At 43.8% G+C, this 20943-nt stretch overlaps 1 protein-coding gene across 1 annotated transcript in view; it reads left to right on the plus strand.

Annotated features, from left to right (window-relative positions):
• LOC306797448 (neural cell adhesion molecule 2-like) overlaps nucleotides 1-20943 on the plus strand; it is a gene marked incomplete at both ends in the record, with an annotated part of 117008 nt that overhangs the window by 92556 nt on the left and 3509 nt on the right. Inside the window, 6 exons of the mRNA XM_079296814.1 lie at nucleotides 403-548; nucleotides 2434-2584; nucleotides 4144-4317; nucleotides 5607-5726; nucleotides 8632-8794; nucleotides 9534-9747. Coding sequence (XP_079152940.1) covers nucleotides 403-548; nucleotides 2434-2584; nucleotides 4144-4317; nucleotides 5607-5726; nucleotides 8632-8794; nucleotides 9534-9747 — 968 coding nt within the window. The remainder of the gene's footprint in view (nucleotides 1-402; nucleotides 549-2433; nucleotides 2585-4143; nucleotides 4318-5606; nucleotides 5727-8631; nucleotides 8795-9533; nucleotides 9748-20943) is intronic.

A 20943-nucleotide genomic window follows, 5' to 3' on the forward strand; every position in this document is an offset into this window, starting at 1 on the left:
CGCACACAGAAGGAGAGGGGGATTTGATTTGTTTTTCTTTAAAACTTTTGCAAAGTCAGTTTTTGTGTTGTCGTCTAGGCCAAGAAATGTGCACAAAATAGGCCAGAGGGCAGCCCAAAACTGTGGAGTGCGACTGCAGTGTATGAATGATCTTGGCCTACACCGTCAGTAAGTCATGCATCAGCTCTGTGTTTAAACCCCCGTGGTATAGCCTTCATCTCCGCCCCCTTATGAGTTAGATCTTTGACAGTTTCTGTACCGCTCACCCTTTTACTTCCACAGTCCTCCCTCCTCCCTCACACCTTCTCCCCTGCCTTTCAATCTGTTCTTCACCCATGTCATTTTTATTTCCTTCCTTACTTACTCACTTCCTTCTCCCCTTCGTCCTCTTGTGGCCTCCAGTCCAGCCCCATATCACCCAGCTGAAGAACGTGACAGCCGCAGAGGGCAGCGCCGCCATGATCTCCTGCGTGGCTGAGGGCGAGCCTCTGCCCGACATTTCCTGGAGGAGAGCCAGCAACGGCCAGACCTTCGTGGACGGAGACAAGGTAGAGACTGCCAGGAAGTCCATCTGGCTCTGTGTGGTTGTTGGCTATAACTTTACACACACATAGGATGTATAACACAGGGCATATCGACAGAAGAAAAACAAATGTATATCTTCAAAATCTACACATTTTCCAACATGTAGATGGCATTTACTTGATTTCACTCCAATCCAGTGCAACCCTAACACAGAAGGGACCATAGAGTTGTCTACTGAGTTGAGCATGCTAACCAGCTAGCCGCGGCCGCTTGTACGTCACTGTAGAGACCAGTTTGTCCTCAGTTCGACAGGAGAGGACAAGAAGAAGAGCTGCCCCGAGGGCTTGTCAAAAATACATCCAGGGCCTTTTTGAACGTTTGTGTGTTTGATTAAACCCAAAGTGGGAGGAACAAAAACACTTTGTCTGATCCTCCCCCCGACATCTACATAACATGACGACGATGTTTTTGCGGCATGAATTGTGAATATTCCATCTCTTTCTCGTGGAAACCTTGCATTTGCCAAATGTCAACTTCCAATGACTTTGAAATGCAACCCTGTTGTCATCTCTAGTGGGGCGCAGCGGTATTACAGGTGGGCGCAGCGGGAAATGCAGCAATATTTTGATTTCAAGAACTTTATTGAGAACTTCACGTTTACGTTAGGCCGTATACAGGTTAGATCCTTGGCGACTCACACGTGTAGCTTAGTGTGCAAAATGAAGAGACATCATCTGAAACACTGAGTGAGTTCTGGCTCGGTGTGGAGAGGGAGCATCCACTCATGGGTCAGAGGGCTGCGGGCATTCTGCTTCCCTTCGCCACGTCCTACCTCTGTGACATCGGCTGTTCTGCTGTTGCCTCTCAAAACAAAATACAGATCGAAGCTCAACATTGAGCATGAATTGAGAGTGGCCGTATCAAGTCTGCAACCCCGTTTTAAAAAGATTTGTCGTGGAAAGCAGCTCATTGCAGCCACTGATACTGATAAAACGTGATGGCTCACACATATCTGCACTCATTTTCTTTTGCACAGGTTGCACGTTGTTGTTTTGAAAAGATATTCAGTGCAAAACAGTTGAATTGCAGCCACAATAAGCTATTTTTTGCAAAATATCAGTTGTTTTTTGCACAGATAGAACTTTATTTGCATTGTTCTAACAAAGTGGTTGCACATTTTATTTGTTTTTGTCTGATGGAGCAATCTGGTTTACTTGAAAGTGATTGCAATTTTCTTTATTCTATTATTTGAAAAAGCACAGAATGTTGTTGATTCAATAAAAGTTCAACATGGACCATTTTGTTACAATTTTGTTGGGGCGGTGGGGCGTGAACATTTGTCTTCCTCCAAAGTGGGGCGTGACAGAAAAAGTTTGAGAACCACTGAGTTAAAAAGCTTAATAAATGTGGGGGTGGGGGTATTCATGGCGGTGCCTCGTCTGCGAAAAAGAGAATGTCGTGACAACTTCTTCATGACACATATATATTGAAAAAGAAACACTGTCGCAAACAAAAGCCTTTGTGTTCATCTGATTTATTGAAACTGGTGCAGGACTCTTTGGTTTGCAAAGGCTACTCTGCATGAATATGAATTAAATGTATTTTAAAAAGTGGCATTGTCTGGAAGTAGTTTACGCAGTGAATCCGATCACAATGAAAACCCTGCTGCAGCTCTCTGATGCACCGTCGGCAGGGCCTCTGAAAAGTAGTTTCTTGGCGTGACAAAGGTTATCTATTACTCATTAAGGGCAATAAGTGAGTGGAAATGATAGGGATGTAAATGACAACTTGTCACTCAAGACTTTCCACAAACAAACCAAACAGCTAGAATGTCTGGCCTTCTCTTGCGTGACAGCTGAACAGAGGAACATGACAATAAGCTGCATACGGGTGTGTTTGCATCCTCAGAGTCCGGACGGACGCTTCGAAGTCCGCGGACGCCACGGCAAGTCGGTGTTGACCATCAGCGGCGTGAGGCTCACGGACCTGGGTCGATGTGACTGCGAGGCCCTGAGCAGGATCGGAGGTCATCGGAAGAGCATGTTCCTCGACATTGAGTGTGAGTATGTTTAACGCCCGATCCGTGTTTAGAGGTGCTGCACAGGTGTTTCCAAGTATTCCTGCTAATTAGCTGGCACGCTCTGTCCTGAGCAGAGGTCTGATCAGCCAACGAAAGTGAAGACACTTGTGCGGCTGCACATTTCACAATCTGATGTTCCTGATAGGAACTATCACTAGGGGGCGCTACAGTAAACCAGCGAAGCCGACACGCTAAAGGACCATCGTCGCCGGTCCGACTTGTAGGGGGCGCTAGAGAGCCATTCCGTTACACAGAATGATGCATTCGTTTTCAGATGGCTATTTTCACCAGGCCTGACACTTCCCCAAAATTTGGTGAGTTTTCATGCATGGCAAGTCCTCCAACCATGCGTACGTTTACCCAAACAAGTACAATTTCAATAGGGCCTTCGCTGGCCCGACGTTGTCTGTTGCTCGGGCCCTAAAAATGTAAGGAAGGGAAGTCGTGTTTTTTTGTACATTTTTCAACTTCAATCTTAGAAATCCTTCAATTTCTTTCTCTTCCCAGGCTTCGTAATTGTATTTTATTATTTTAGCTGCAACAGCAGCGCGTTCCCTACTGTCGGCTTACATATCATTTACAGAATAAAAACAAAAGATTTGTTACGCACATTGCAGCATTGGTTTACAGCACAGGAAACAACATTTTTAAGTGCAGTGAGTAGATGTCGGTGCTTATGATTTATTACAAGGTGAAATGTTCAAGCAATTAGATGTGTAACATTGTCTTTGGGCAAAACAAATAAGACTGTTACTCTTGGGGCCCAGGTGGCCTGACATAACCCCCACAACTCCTCCACACTGCATTTCCATCCGTGCTATCAGATCCCTCATGTGGAAATTAAACAAGCATTTAAGCAGTCAAATCAGCAGGAAACACGTGCACCCCTGCAGTCTTGTTCGGAGTTCAAATGTTCACCGTGCTCAGTTCTAATAATTATTTTCACACAGTGGCAGACACAGTCTTGCAGGAAACAATGTGTTTTGAAAGTTTTTCTCACACTCACAATCTTGCAGAAATACACTCACACAGGGAAACACACACACACACTCATGTAGTTGTAAGTTTGAGTCGGTTATCTCCAATGTAAACTGCAAGGACTCATCACTTCTTTACACATAAACCTTAAGTAAAGCAACACTAGAAATGTCTGCACTGATGCGTTCAAAGTGATAAAATCACAAAAAAATAGCATGTGGGTTGGTTTGCAGCTAAAATAAGTCCTCCAGTTTCACCTCACCTCAAACTGACGGGAATTGTGTTGAATTGCTTTCATGGTTTGCAGGTATTACAGCCATTATGTCTATATTTAGTTAGATTTCTGGGATGACAGTGATGTAATAGGTCGAAGGCACACAGTGCAGCAGTGAAAGTGCCTTCATCTTCAGTTAGAAAATGCATTTATTGTTGTCATTGTCCAAATGTCAAGGCGTATGTTTGGTTTGAAATAAAAACCTCTCAAAGTAGCAACGCATTTGAAAAGTAATATCTGAAATAATTCAAATGCTGCGACCCATGTCATTGTTTTTCCTTTGCAGATGTTCCGTCAAATCCATACGCGCTGCGTCTCTCAGCCGTTTCTCAGCACCTGATGACCGTCACCTTCACGAAGCCCGACTCGGATGGCGCCTTACCCATCAGCCACTTCCTGGTCCAGTACAAGGAGGTCGGCTCAAAGGAATGGAGGGACGTCAAGTCCCACATCATGCAGAGTGAGTGGGGGTCATGTTCATTGTATAACCTAAAGGCCTTTGCAGGTGAATATTTATTTTTCTCAGTGACCCTTGAACATAAATACTATCCATGTCTTAAACCATTTAATACAGTCATGCAAACGTTACGTGACTGCTTTTTAGCCCTGATTTCCGTTTCCTTTTTGTACGGCATAAAAATGAAATGGCCGATTCTTGACAGTAGTTACAATATTGTTGACAGGTCATAATGAGAATTCCTGTTTTCTTCAATAATCAATAAGAGTCACAGTATGAATGTAATAGAATACGCTGTTTTACTATGGTTCGTATAGTCTTAATCATAATGTGATGTTGATCTGTCCATCTATTCTTTGAATACATTGTCTTTTAAAACGTATTGCTAATGATAGAAATGTGTTTACACTGTAAATGCTGTCTTCTATTGACATCCTAATATTATACTCATACTATTCACTATTAGCCTACAGCAACAGGAAAAGAGAGAAAAACAAACGGCAGATCTTTCATCATAATGTTTCCTTTTGCATTTTCAAATCCAGATGAAATACTCCAATATGCATCTCTCAGAAAAGAGAAAAAGGTCCGGTTGTACATTTAGCGTAACTTTGAAGTACAGAACACGGTCATAAGTAAGTAAGTAAGTAGTCCATACAAATGAGATTCTCCAAATGTAGGCCAATGAAAAAAAAAGAGACTGTAGCCAGTGACACATATTTAATAAAAGACTTTGTTATGACTCTGTCTATCGATCTCCTCCGCTCTGTTTCAGTACCTTGGACAGCGCCGCACCTACACACAACAGCAACAACCAGCGCTATCTGTCTGAGAATAACTCATAGCAAATAAAGTTGATGCAGGATGAATATTTACTTTTAATAATTACTTTTCCTTATCTAATGGCCTTTTTTGGGTGATGAATATATCATCAAAAATTGTGAAAAAAGTATTCGAATGCTGGTTTGGACGTCGCTTACCATTGCAACGATATGTGGATCCTTAAACCTTACGTGATTGTTGAACCTTGTCGACTGGTCCACCATTCCAGTTCGTCCAAATGGTGTTGGATGTGTTTGAGGTTGTCCCACATTAAACTGGGACACGCATTTCTTTATCGACCTGCCTTTGTTGTGTATTGTGGAGCGAATTGGAGGTGCTAGTCCTCACGAACTGCAGCGATAGTATGTCACCTGCAGATCGTCATTTTTTAATGATGCACTCTGCCATCTACGTGATTGATGGTCGCCACGTTTCCAGGTGACATGAACTGTGGGCCTGTCTCTCTCCAGCGACCGTGGTGCTGACGGGGCTGGAGCCCAACACGACGTACGAGGTTCGAGTGGCAGCTGTCAACGGAAAGGGTCAAGGAGAGTTCAGCCACACGGCGAGCTTCCAGACTATACCCATCCGTAAGTCCTCTGTTCTCCCCCCGCACGCAGCTCGTTTCCTGTCACATTCTTCACAATAAGAGCGTCTGAACTTGCTACGATGTGACCAGAAAGGGATCCTCAGAATATTCTAACAGCCACTTACATATGTCTCCGGTCATAATCACTTTTAATCATCTCTACAATGGCTTGATAGCATTTAGACTGGGCTCATTGCAATTTTTGCCCCCACTGACTGAAATCCAGGGGCATTTTCAAAAAATTGGGGGCACTTTTTGAAACTTGTGAAATAACATTTAACCTTTGTTCTAAATAATAAATATACTTATTTAGGCTTATTTAGGCTTATATGAGCAATTGTTATCAAATGGCAACAATAAGACTATTAGGCAGTAGTCTACAGATTCAAAGTGTTTTCTTAGATTTTTTTAACAAAAAACAAACATAAATCAGACAATCATATTCAATTTCATTCTTATTTCTTTGTGGTTATTTATTATTATTAAATGTTTTAAACAACTATTAACAATTATTAAGTCAACGATACCTTGATTACATATACATCAGTCATTGCATGGAATTATTGAGAAAAAATATTTTCGTAACACCTCAAATATTGTGATATTACCCATTTTTGTCCTGAACTTATGAATTAGTCATTGTGTGGAATTTTTGAGAAAAACATTTTTATAGCACCTTAAAAATTTAAAAAAAATGTGCCATTTGAAGGTACAAATTCAATTCAGAGTTTTTACTTCGTAAAATATCTTAATTGATTGTCAGGTATTATTCATTTCCAGCAACCCTCAAATCAAAGAATAAAGACACTTTACGCACAATTTAGGTGTATTTTACCTTTAACTCACAAGATGCAGGTAGCATGTTTTATACTTACTGTGAATATAATTAATTTAATCTAATTTCCATGATGCAATATTTATACTTTGTTGGCATCTTATTCTGAAAAGCGGATGTTCATCTGAAGAAACCGGATGTTGTCTCACGTCAATCTTTCCGTTAACTTTCAAAGTCCTTCGCTCGCTCCCGATCTGCGCCGTTTGAATGAGTTTACCGTGAATTTCAGCATATAGGTGCACTACAATTTAAGTGTCTGCTGAGTTGACCACAGTCACAGGTCTCGACAATTACAGAAGAGTGGTCCACATTTCTTTGAAGTCTTTTTGGGGTTGATTGTGAAGGATGTGCAAATTCGTTGAAAGTAATTTCTCATGGTTGTTTTGCATTTCTTCTTCGCTGGCTCTTGAGTGCACTTGAGTCACATCAAGGCTTCCTTCGTCGAAATGGACACAAGGAAGGACTCTCCTTCAAACCAGCTCGGGTTTAATAATGATTATGTTTGACTCTCTGAGGGCCTCCTCAAACAAACTCTTCTAAATTGAATGGAAGTGCATTAAAGGAATGCTTCACCCTCTAAATGACCATCTGGATATCGATAACTCCTCCTGTGTTACCTTCAGTTCTTGAGGAAGACTTTGTTTTTCTCTCATGTCTCCAAAGTAAACGAATAACCGTAAAACAGAGTCTTGACGAATTGAAGTAAATGATACAATATTCAGGCTTGACTGTAGGTGGGACAACATCTTCTGTATTCAGCTCACTGCTTTGCCACACTTTAGGGGTCTTTTCTTAACTGGGAGGTGTTAGACTTCACTGCCCCGGCCGTCTCTGGCCACTTGCACCTTCATATCAATGTCTGATCCTCCTTTTAACTCACAGGCTACTGAACACCCATATAAGAGTCTTCTTCAGCAGCAAAGTTCATTCACACTCACTCTTGCGTCGCTGATTACTCCTGGCAAGGTCTGACCTCCAGCTGTCAGCAGCGATGCTACAGCGGATGCTCAGTTTGCTCAACCCCAGGATCACTTAAGGGCACGACTCCATTCAGCTGTGCCCACTGGGAGCCCCCTCTTTGCTGCACTGCCTTCAGTTTCTCATTACTTTCAATTGAATGCGGGCCTCTGCTGCTTGTTCCCGACCGAGCTGAGGGCTCAGTGCTGACCGCTCCGAGAGAACGCATTTCAACTTTTCTTACTTCGCCTCCCACGTGAATCTGTTTAGTTGCTGCAAGCTACGGAATCAAGGGGGCGCCCAGTGGCCACTGAGCTGAAGCATCATGGTGACGCTGACGCTTGCTACTTTGAGCTGCAGTGTGGTACAATATACAGCTGAATAGTGCACACAACCTCTGCACCTGTGGAAACCAGAGGTGTTTACTCATGACGGAGAAGGAAGATGCAGGGTTCGAGGGTAAATACAGTGTTTTGTTCCGTAGTTTCAGGCCTCGAAAATGCTCATAATGTGGTTTTGTGAAAAGATGAAAGTTGGAAGCTGAAGAGCTTCTGATAATACAAATAAAGCACCAAGTAAAGCCTTTTCCACCTGTTTCAGTGCGCTGTAGATCTCCTGTAATCACTTATGTAAGTCTTGGAAACTTTCTTTCCATTGACTGCATATACAAAACGTCTGTAGGGCTGAAACGCCTTTGTTTTGGAAAAGATTTGCTGGATTCACGCAAATAATCAAGATGGTCCGCTGAGGATTGTGTGGAGTCCCGGCGTTGTGGATTAGGACTTATCGAGATGTTGGAAACCCTCCAACTGACTGCGGAGGATTTCATTGCCCTTCGAGTGGTTTTGAAAGTAACAACAGCAAACAGTTTTGTCGGGGTGAGTGAGCTCTCCCCCTCCATGTATGGATGTAGGGGGAGGCGAGGCTGGAGGTCAGGCGGCGTCTCTGCAGGCATCCAACCTGAGGTCACCTCCTTGAGTGAGACGTTGAACATCCACCAGCTCCACTCATGCCGCATTACACCTGACCCCCGACCTCTGTCTGCATCTTAGTATATGAACCAAACTTGCTAACCGTGTTTTCCCCTTGTCGTGTGTGTCATTGCTCTCGGCAGAATCCCTGTTCAGCGGGCTGGGGCTGGGGATGGTGGTGGGCCTGGGAGCGCTGCTGCTGCTCCTCGTGCTGGTGGGCTTCAGCTGCTTCTCCCTGCGTCACTGCGGCGTGCTGACCACAAGCAGCAAGGGCAAAGATATAGAAGAGGGCAAGGCCGCCTACCTGTGAGTTTTGTGTTTCTTATGTTGTTGTTGTTCATTTTTTTAGAAAAGGAGACTTATTTGTACGATCTACTGTAGGTACACCAACAGACGCCCAACCACCCTTTCAACCACAGTATGTTTTTGATTATATCTTATTCACCAACATCAGTGCGTCTCAGTGCAGTGAGTTCACCTTGGGAGAGTCCCGTTTGCATGCATTGTGTGTACATTGATGACGTGCATGTATTTAATCTTAACTTTATGTGCTACCATGCTTCCTGTAAGTATCTCTGTATATTTGTATCAGCATGAATGTTTATGTTAGAGCGGGTACTGTAGCAGCAACTCACACAGGCATTTACAGTCTGCACGTTGCTACTACAGCTGACTCATGCTTTAAGATGAGTTCACGGGCCATTTGGATGAATTGTTCTTTGAGCTAGTGTGGGGGGATTGAAGCATCGCTGTAGCCATCTAAACATCTATAGCACTGAGATGAAGTGTGCATAATGAGATGCCGCTTGAGATAATAGAACGCTCCGATCCTCCTACTGAGTTTGCAAGATGCCAATAGTGCCAGTCTGAAGAGACTTAGTGGTAATAAGTATCTTCAGTGACCAGCAAACGCTCCGCAGCAATATCAATGCTATCGATACGAGTGTACACAGTGATGAATAGCATGAGGGTGATAAGTGGCACGGCTTAGAGGCTGTTTGTGTTGGTGTGAGCTGAGAAGTGTTTGTGTGTGTAAGTGGTGTAGGTGGACGGCTCTGGCAAACTTTGCAAACACGGGTTTCTGGGTCGACGAGGACACTGTCGGTCTTCCTCCGCCTGGCTTCGTACCTCGATGTGGTGCTGGAGCCCAGCAGGGAGCGGCCAGCGGCCAAGTGCCCTCGCAGTGCGGTTTAAACTCTGAGCCAGAGCTGACCAGCGGACCATCAGCGGACAAGGTCAACCGGGACACGCTGGGCTTTGTAATTGCCTCAGAAAAACAAGTTGAAAGGTGTTTGCAGTGGCCCCATTGACTTCAAAAGTCCATCCTCACTTCCAGTTGTTTGAGCGTTAAGTGTAAGTTGCTGTCAGTGGGTCCAGTGGGCAGATGAAAAAGAACAGTGGTTTGTGCAGCGGATCTGACTCAAAGTCTGCTGTTCAATAAATCCCTTTAAGACCTACGCCGAAAAGTGGCCGAAAATCTACTTTTTTTACTTTCGAGTCTTTGCAAGTCTCATTGTCTATAATTCTGGTTCTGCTCCCACTTTTTATCAGCTCTGTCTCGAGGCATTTTTCTTCACATTCACTGATGGTGATAGTTTCAGTGGCGAATCCAGTCCCATCCTGTCAGTCAGTGGTCCAGGATTAGATTTGCACACCAGTCTGGCCCTTCACTCACCTGCCAAGCCCCTGAGGGCCAGCGTCACACAGTTCAGTCTAGACTCGACTACAGAACTGCATTTGGTATTGTTGGAATAGTTCTGTGCTGATGTTCAACTATCGGGTCACAAAAGGTTCATGTTGAATGCTTTAAATTGCTTTTTTAATCCAGATTCTGAAGTCCATATATTGACACAATATGATACCGTATAACGACACAGTGACAGTTTACGTGTTCTGGCGATGCAGGAGAGGTGTGTGCTGACGTCTGTGCCAAACACTGCATGCCGATTCATCAATTGGGTTGCGATATGATAACTTTATTATTTATACAGTGCTGGATTCATTTTCTGTCCACTAACATGTGGTATGAAACGAATAAAGAGAGGAACTCAGTGTGTAAACAACTGTTTACTCAAACACACAACTACCTCACAAGCTGAAGCTGAGTACTGTCAGTAACGTAGATATTTAAGGCTTCGTTACAGTGGCTCCTCTGGTGCTCCCCACTCTAGGCGCTGCTTTCGATGTTCGATGTTTCGAGTGTCTGTGTCTTTTTGATGGCGTTTCTTGTGGTCTGTGTTGTGTTTGGTGCAATATGAGCTGTGTAGTTGACGTGTCTTCCATCTGCCCTTCTCTATGAATCTGAATATTTTTCTTGCCATCAGTTTGTGAATCAGTGTTTTTGATGAGTGGAATCACAATCTAATACAACACGTATCATGTATTTATAATAAACTGGAAAAATCTGTCATCACCTATAATTAAATTACATTTTGTCATTCTCCATAGGTCTGCATGCAAAGTGACACTGCCTGTGGGGATGAGACTGAACCTAACAAACCAGAGTGTAAGAAACGCAGGATCCAACATCACATCTCTTCCAGTCGATTTGGAGTGTTGCTTTTGATGAGATGGGAATGTGTCATGTTCAGTGAAACAGAGGAGTAAATATCACACAGGGGGCAGCAGAGTGTGTTGCATTCAAATTTACTGACAGCAGTTACTTCCCCCAGCGGATCAACTTTTTAATGAAAAAATATGTTATGTTGGTTCACTGAATGCATTAGCGGTGTCCTTGATTTGGCATCCACACTCAAGAGAGGGAAGATCAGGCGGCCAGACCTTCCCATATGTTGAGAAAACCTACGTCCAATCTGGGTTTGCATGAAGCTAATGGGACATGAAATTGGTTCCTCTGCAGCAACTTTACCATCCAGCAATCAGCCAACGGGGAACCCCCCTCTGGCAGTGATGAGCTATATCCACTTCCTTATTGATTAATATTCATATTGTGTGTGTGCTTTGAGTTCCTGTAATGTGCAAATCTCAAATCATTTTCTGGTTTTTCTCTTTCTTTGCTTTTTTTCCACCACAGGAAGCTGCCGCTGAAGGAAGAAAATGGGAAAGAGATGATTGTATTTTGTTTATTATTTTTTCATCCCGCTTTGGTTCATAACTTTTGATTTACAACCTACATCGGACTTTCATGCAGTTAAATAATGATACATCAGCCCCCACTTGGACTGAAGCATTGCCGCGTCAAGCTAGCTGACTTCAGTTGTGTTGCTTCAGGAGAGTGTCACGACCCGGCTCAAAAAGTAACATGAGGGAGACAAGACGACTTATAAAGTAATAAATAGACATTTATTTAAAGTACAACTAACTAAGCCAAACTAAATAAACAATCAAAACAAGGCAGCAGCCAGCCAGGTCCTCCACACAGGAGTCAGAGAGGGGAGGGGCCAGCCAAAGAAGAGGGGCAGCCTTTATAGCTGGGACCAACCCAGCAGGCTCAGGTGGGGCTCATGAGAGGAAACCCAACCCAACTACAAGTCAGCTCACCCAACCAAGGCATGAGCTGTAGCGCTTATGTTCCTGAAGGTGACAGGCCAAGTTACCAACTTGTCTGTCACCGCACAAATACAAAAAACCTGTTCACCACATCCCTCCTTTTAATACCCACTTGCTTACCCGATGAACCATGAATACCTGCTGCACACTGTGCAGCAGCAGTCTTCAGGCTCCACCTGGAAGGTAACTGGGTCCAATACCCAGACACCCAACAGGCTGTGCAATGCTCTTGTTACAGAGTCCAGAACATGATCACCAGAATACAAAACCAGAAACCAAAACATGCAGTTATCAGGAAACACCAGAAACTAGTTTCCCTCAATAAAACCAGGAACAGAATTTAACACCTAACAGCAAGAGCAGCCCTTACATAGCTAACATCACTGCCTCCATGTCCCTCTGACTGCCTAACCAGAGACTAATTAAGCTCCCCCTAGTCTTCAGGTGCTACTTGTGGTGGGTACTTGTGCACTAAAACCCGCAGGCTCGGTAAAGCAACCAGGAACTGGCCGCCCACCTGCAGCCTCGGACGTGCCCCCGAGACAACCGCTCCAACCACTTTAACACCACGGTACAGAAACCCCCCAACAACCTCCAAAGGGACTCCGCGCTGCAGCCTAACAGGGACAGAACAGCAATTTACTCAGTGTATACAGGACCACCTAAACCAGGGGTGTCCAAACTTTTTTTAAAGAGGGCCAGATTTGATAATGTGAAAATGCCCAAGGGCGAACAGTCCCTGCTGACATTATTTTAAACAATACAAGTAGCCTATACATACATTGTTATTTTATCATTTTATTTTCAATGACAGCAAATAGCAAAGTAACCAAATGTAAGCATTCATGTGTGACCAAATCTCAACTATTCTGCCTTTCACATTTTGAAAGTCAGATAACACAAAGAACAAGCCATCTAAAAGCTAATTACATCGAAACCGATCAATATTCTCAGCTCAAGACAATCTTAAATATGACTTAGTGAGGGTGATGAAAAGTTGTCTCACATTTAAGTTCAACACACATGAAACAGGCTAACGAAAAAAATCAAGTTGTCTCTTCGTATCTGATGATAGCTCTTCAGTGTTACGAGCCAGGCAACCATTAGCAAACTCTGTCTTCTTCTCGGGGCAATTATGTTTTCTGCTATTTTCATAACACAGTCTTTGATAAACTCATGTTTAGCAATTACCACGGCCACTCCGCAGCTTACTTTGATGGTGTTTTCATGTGAAAAGCAACGCTGCTGTGTAGCCAAGTTATCTTGGAGTTGCGTCACTTTTCTAGCTCGGTCGCTCTCTGATAGCTAGTTGTAGCATTAGCACGTTTGGTCTCGTAGTGTCTCTTTACATTATATTCCTTAAACAAGGCAACAGTCTCATGTTGAATTTGTATGATTTATTCATTCCGTTTTGACTGTGCTGGCGGGCCATAAATAATGCATATCAAATCTGACCTCGGGCCATGATTGGCCCGAGGGCCGGACTTTGGACATGCCTGACCTAAACTCTGTTCCGCAAAAACCCACCAGCGTAACACATGCTCAGTGACTTAAACACTGATCACTACAGCTGCTACAATAACCAAACATGAGAACAGCCACTTGCCTCCCAAACAACCAGATTGCTCATCTCACTCACTTCAACGAGGTGCACCTGCCTACCAGGTTACAGCTGCTACTGATTTGAAGTGAATGCAGACACCAACCAGAAATAGACGAGCCCCCATATGTCACGACCCGGCTCAAAAAGTCGTAAGATGAGGGAGACAAGACGAGTTATGAAGTAATAAATAGACATTTATTTAAAGTACAACTAACTAAGCCAAACTAAATAAACAATCAAAACAAGGCAGCAGCCAGCCAGGTCCTCCACACAGGAGTCAGAGAGGGGAGGGGCCAGCCAAAGAAGAGGGGCAGCCTTTATAGCTGGGACCAACCCAGCAGGCTCAGGTGGGGCTCGTTAGCTGCCGATCAACATCCTGCAAGACAACCTGAGAGGGAACAGACACAGACCCCTCGTGGAAGGGAGGGGTCATCACAAGAGCAAGAGGCATTCACTCCCACTAACATTTCAAGGGATAAACATTGTAACAAACAGGATTTGGGGATTCATTGTTAAGAGGAATTTGATATTTGATGAATAATGCTTTCTGAAGGGCATCATGGTTTGTGTTGCAGGAAGTATACAGCATAATACCACACATGTGCATTGATGCCATTGTTAGGGACTTCTTTTCTGTTAACTCTGAATATTGTTGACGCTCATTCTCTAACAGTGTGTGCATAAGTATGTTTTTGTCATCTGTGTTCAAACTGCATATGCCGATGTGCGCTGTGGTGTGCAGCTTTAGTAATGAAAAAAACTAGATCAAGGCCACAAATGCCCTGAGTGGTGTCATGTAATTGTTGCTATGTGTATAGTGGGACTCAAGGCACGGGACCAACAGAGTTAAGGTCTGCCGATGAGAAATAAATCAGTATGTGTATCATGGATGTTTTTAATGTTACCTTTCTATATTCATCCAGGTCTCAGATCGGCCTGTGATGCATTTTTTTTCCCTCAAAACCATGTTTGGTTTCCTGGTCTGATTGCTGTTCTCTCTGATGTTGTCATGTGTTGTACATAGGTGAAAAAAAAAAGAATATTTGACAGAGCTTTTACGTAAATATATCCTAAAGGATGTGTCTTTTTTCAAAATGCAAGAGGCTTGGCATTTTTTGTGAAAGCTCCTCAGATGGTTAGGCTGCTAAAGCTAAAGCTGTTAGGTCTTCTTTTGTTTTTTTTCTTCTTCTGTTGTGTTTTAGTCCAAAGTTCAGTGATGGTGTAATTCTGCTTTCTCTCGTCAGTGGCTTTCCCTCAAGAAAATCCATGCCCTACGGCTATTTCACGGTGTTTGTAACTATGTACATCTTCGGTACGAGTCGTTTGATTCTTTTAGAGAACGCAAAAGCCTAAATTCAGGAAAATATAATGTTCTCAGATGGTCTGGCTGAGGGATCCACATCATTCCTTAATGACAAGCCACAACCCAAAGAGATTATCAGGATTTTACAACATGAACATTGATCATACTGCTCTGCAATGTCTTTGCTCGGCTCAGCACCTTGTGTCATGGTGCAGCTCAACTGTCACGATGCATTTTGATTGGCTGTTAAGTTTCGGTTCACGATAGTCATGTGCTCGCCCACTGACCAATCACAGCACACTCTGCACCTCACGGCAAAGCTCACGTGGACACTGAGCGGCATGTAATGCTGACGTCATTATAGGCTGCTAGCAGCCGCTGACACGTCAAAGACTACACCCAACATGTCAAACTAAAGATCTGATTGGTTGAACATGATGACAATCAACAATATCGTCCCCATGTACTTTAATCTGCACTGGCTGCAGGTGAGAGTCTGCAGGCCTCTGCTCTGTTCTTACATGGAGACACAGAGGTGAGATCTGAGAGCAACTGAGGAAGACAGTAGCTGTGCAATGAGAAAATAAGATCAGGGGAAAAATATTTTTATAAATTATAATGCATGTAATTTATTTAAGAAAAATTATTAAATTATGAAATAAAATTAAAAAATATATATATATATATTTTTAATTTTAAATATATATAGCTTTATGATTCTGTTTCGGCCAGCAGAGAGGCAACACGTCTAACATGGCAAAGCACCTTTCAGAGAGACTTTTTAAAGAGTTCAAAGAACGACGGGTAAGCAAATGTGATTATAAACATGAACAGCCCCAAGCTCAGCCATAGACGGCTAACACGAGTAGCCTTAGTTTGAGGACAAGCCTATATGATGAGGTCACAATGCACACAAGCGTGTACTAAATGAAACAATTGATGCAAAATGGCTCCATGCTGGTGGAGCCTGAGGTTGGATCTTGAGCTAATTATTTTTAGTGAAGGAAAAATAATTATTCCATGAATTAAGATAAAATATGAAGTGAAAATATCAAACTCACTATGCAGTAAATGAAGCACTGTTTACCCACCCACTCCCACAGACAATCAGACAGTCGGCAGCAATCACAGCACCATGTAGTTTTCATTAATATCTTGCTGTAGGCTAATACTAATATTAATGCCACTTGTTAAGTGTTCAAAAAGATGGACAGGAACAAGCTGGTAAAAAATGGAACCGTACAGATGTTTTATTTATTACTAGTGTAGATAAATATACCAGTATCGTATTTGTGGTATTGTATTGAATTCTGGTATCGTATCGTAAGTATTGTGTATCGTGATACTTATCAGTATTGTATCGAAGTCATCATTTTGGTATCGTGACAACCCTACTCTCTGTACGTACCTGTGGAACACTTGTGACTCCTGTTATTTGTCGCTGTCAATAAACATGTCCTGGTAGAAGAGAGTGAGACGTTGCCATTCATTGTTTCATTTCTGCCTTTTCAGTGGCTCAGCTTGTTTTGTGGGTGTGCACACAATAATATTTGAGCTGCTTTCAAAGGTATTTTACTTTATTTTGTTGAAAAGTACCTTAAGTTGATGCTTTAACATTTTAGTAGAGTGATGCAGTAGATGAAAAATAGATGTTTTGGACAATGTGACGCTAAAGCCATATAATGACAGATAGATAGTGGTACATTTTGGAGGGATAATGTTGCTTTTAACTCCCATAAAGGCCAGTTTATCTGCTTCCACAATCAGAATCATTATTTAGGTTTGAACTTTTAGAAGAAAAACATGTCATTATAGCCTCATGTAAAATACTGGTATTTAAGCTCAAAATATGCTTGAATTGTACGAATTTTTTGTTTTAAATAACCGAAGGCAGTTTGTACAAGATGGAAGTGATACTGTAATACAGAGTGAGGTGAGTCATACCTTTGGGTCCCCAAGTTCAACATGCTGTGGTTTAAAGCAGTGATTCTTAACCATTGGGCCGCGGCCCATGATTGGGCCGCGAGCGCCACCTAGAGGGCCGCGAAAAACTTTCAGTTTTGCACCTGTGTGCCGCGAGGGCCGCGGGACCGCATAGGTTATCAATTGAAGACACCAGAGATATTACTGTTATCCATGAGACGCTCAGTTACAATACAGCTTTCCCCCCCAGCATCACGCTTCAACCCTCCTCAAACCCTGACAGGTCACAAGCCATTTCGCTGGTCGAAACTGCCGTTTCTATTCTGAGTAAGGCCCCCTTTTCCCGCGAGAACGAATTACTTCCGCGATCTGTTTCTCCGCTTTTTCTTTTTGTGCACACATTCCGGCCGAAGGAAGACGCTAAGCCTCACTCCTTCTCCGACGATTCCCGGGAAGACGTGCCGACACGCCGCCTCACCCGAAGTTAGCCTGTCCTCTCTGCAGCGAGAACAGATCGGACCTGCGCTTGCTCCAGAGCGAGCTGCGCCACGACGGACCGAAACAGCGCCAGCTCAAACGCCGCGCTGAGAAGCAGCCCCCCTTCCTCTCGAGGAAAAAGGACAACTCTTCCACGAACACTCTTACCTTGCTCCGAAGCATCTCAAAATAAGAGTTCATGGCGTCTGGGCATAGCTTAGCTTAATATAACCTACGTTTAATTCAGGTTATTCATTTATGTGTTATTATTCCCGTGTTTTTGTCGTGTTAAGTTACTCTCGCGTGATATCAAGGTGTTGCGTAATCCATCGCGGACCACATGCTCCGCTGTATTGTTGTACTTAACAGCTGTAACTGTCTGCATTAGATCCGTCGCTGCGAGTGGATGCAGAGTTTGTGTATTGTCACTTGAGAGGTGTGATAAGAAACAATATGCTCATCTCACTGCAGTGATAAATATCTGTTTTGTTTGGGGATTATTTTCATTCATTTTATTTCACTTCGTGTGGTATTTCTCTCTTCATTAACTCAACTCTGTGAATGAGCTGAGAGTCGTGGCTTATCACTGCATAAGCTGCCGGTGGTTCAAAGACGACAACGGTATACTTATGCATGATAAAACCAGCGTCCTCATGCTCCTTATAACATCACAACAGAGTTGATTCATGTCGATTTCTCCCTCCTGTTTCTTTCTCATCGTCAGAAGACACCGCAGCAGAGTTGACCCCCCCCCCTCTTTCTCTCTCTCTTCTCTCCCTCTCTCTCTTAACCTACACACACATCGGCAGGGCCCCTGGGAAAGCCCCTTGCAATCGATTGCCTCACACACACACGTGCTGCGCCGGCACACGTGATTACATACAGCAACCTCTCCGCCATTTTGTCTACGTCACGCGACTCCGCCATCTTGGTAGGTTTTAGCTGTAGTTCCTTAAGGCTCCTCCCTCTTCACACACACACATACACACACACACATACTTGCATACATACATCCTCATCCATTTTATTCATTTGACTTTAGGTATTAGGCATATACAATTGTATGATAGCGTTTGTTGGTTGCAGTATTAATTGATCTGATTTTGGGCATGCTGGGATACCAAACACGGCCATGTTTTGTGACGTAGTTTGCGCAATCAAGCCGTAGGAACGGAAGGGGAGGGGATCGAGGACGCCGGCGTCATCGCGGAGTTGAACAGGCGAAACCCTTGCCAAATAAATGAGATGATACAATGTGATGATCACAAAGACATTTATTTGTCATGTGTATTGTTAGATCCTGGGGTACTTCTGGCCCGATACGGGGCTACTTACTGACTCAGCTCTCTATTAAAAGATTGTCGAGCTGGTGTTCTTGCGAGGGAACTCGCCTGGCTCCGCTAACTGCCGTTACTCCCGACGTCTACCTTGCTTCCTCCGGTCTGAGCGCGCTCGGCAGAGAGACCAGTCCTGGCCCCGGGCGCTCCTACCAGTCGCGTCGGCACTTATAGACAATTTTGGGAAAACTTGGGCCGTTGAGGGCAGAATGTGTAGTCAGTGGTCAAATCCTATAGAGCGCGCCCTTGACCAGTGGCTGACCAAAGTGGGAGGGGCCAGGCCAAAAAGGGTGTTTTGTGCCTTTCGGGTGGAAACCATGGAAATGGAGGAAATGGACCGGTCAAGCTCCCAAACATGGAAATGGATGGGGAATGGACCGGTCAAGCTCCCAAACATGGAAATAGGCGGGGCATGGCCAAATGGGGCGATTTGTGCCTTTCGGGTGGAAACCATGGAAATGGATGGGGAATGGACCGGTCAAGCTGCCAAACATGGAAATGGGCGGGGCATGGCGAAATGGGGCGATTTGTGCCTTTCGGGTGGAAACCATGGAAATGGATGGGGAATAGACCGGTCAAGCTCCCAAACATGGAAATGGGCGGGGCATGGCCAAATGGGGCGATTTGTGCCTTTCGGGTGGAAACCATGGAAATGGATGGGGAATGGACCGGTCAAGCTCCCAAACATGCAAATGGGCGGGGCATGGCCAAATGGGGCGATTTGTGCCTTTCGGGTGGAGACCATGGAAATGGATGGGGAATGGACCGGTCAAGCTGCCAAACATGGAAATGGGCGGGGCATGGCCAAATGGGGCGTTTTCTGCCTTTCGGGTCCAAAGCCTTGGAAAACATGGAAACGGATCACGTATCACCATATGATGCCACAAACATGTCGGAATGTTCCTGAAAAAAACAAAACACTTCCCAAAGGGCTACAGACTTATCCTTTGCCATGCTGACTTGACTCATCGGAGGGAGTGTGTGGTGCAATATTCAGGCAATTTCAACCTTCCTTACCCGAATTATGGTCAATTTTTACACATTGCACCAATTGCACCAATTTTGGCCCCTGATCCTGTTTTTGGGCACCTTAACTTGGACCTACGACCTCTAGATTTGGATCATTTAACCTAGACGACCCTCTCTTAATTTACAAAAAGAATGTATTCCTCTATCTTGCTTTAAAGTATTTTTAATGAATTAAAATACTGTTAATGATGTGTACATGTTGCTGTTTCTGTTGGGTGCAATAAAAACACTTGTAACTGGCTTATCATTCTATAATTGACATATGATGGACACAAGAGGACCCTCTTCAAGGTGCAATTGGATTCAAGTTGTTAGCATGCTGCTACCGGAAGTTAGCTTTCCCAAGGGTCTACAGATATCTCGCTTTAGATCCTGCATCACCTTATCACAGGCGACTGATTTATGCAAAAATCAGGCAGTTCCAACCTTTCACTACGATTTAATGGCCCGTTTCTCACTTGCCAAAACAGGCCGAAAGATGAGTCCTGGTCATTAGCATGCCGCCAACAGGAGATAGCTTTCCAGAGGATCTGCAGATTTGCTGCTCCATGTGCTCATTCAAGTCATCAAGGGGAGTGTTTCGTTCAATTACAACACAGTTCCAACCCTTTTCTGAGAAGTTATGACATTCAATACTTTCCATTCAAATGTAGTCGGTATGTCCCTTTTTGGAAAATGGGCCTTTTCGGACAAAGGTCAGTTTTCACTCTTTGGTGTCGGCAGGAGATTTTTTTTCCGGCCCCTAAAAACACAAATAAATGACATTTTTGACATGTAATTGACAATTCTTGGACAAAATTGAACACTCTACTGGGATTGATTGGTTTTGTAGCATTAGCACGTTGCTAAAAGAAGATAGCTTTCCAGAGGGTCTGCAGGTTCTATTGCACAATTTTCCCATTCACGTCATCAAGGGGAATGTTGTCACGCAATCTCCCATCAAATTCAACCATGTTGTGAGAAGTTATGACAAGTTGAAGGATGGCCATTTAGGTAATCACTTTCCATTCATTTTATCCTTCAAAATGCCCCATTCAAATCTAGGCCAACTGCCCCTCTTCCCGCGCAGGCATGCTAAGTGCTAGGGAGTCCCATCCAACTTGAATGTGCCTCATTGGGGCCTGTCTACAACATATTAAAAAAGCAGGGCTCTGACATATTCAGAAGTAAAAATTGGTCTGATCTCATCAAGAGTACGACAGGGTGTACAGCTTAGGGACGTGTACCCCATGCTGAAGTCTGAGTTTGATACAGGCAAAAATCAGTTCTAGAT

The sequence above is a fragment of the Melanostigma gelatinosum genome, assembly GCF_949748355.1.
Source record: "Melanostigma gelatinosum genome assembly, chromosome: 24".
Taxonomy (NCBI): domain Eukaryota; kingdom Metazoa; phylum Chordata; class Actinopteri; order Perciformes; family Zoarcidae; genus Melanostigma; species Melanostigma gelatinosum.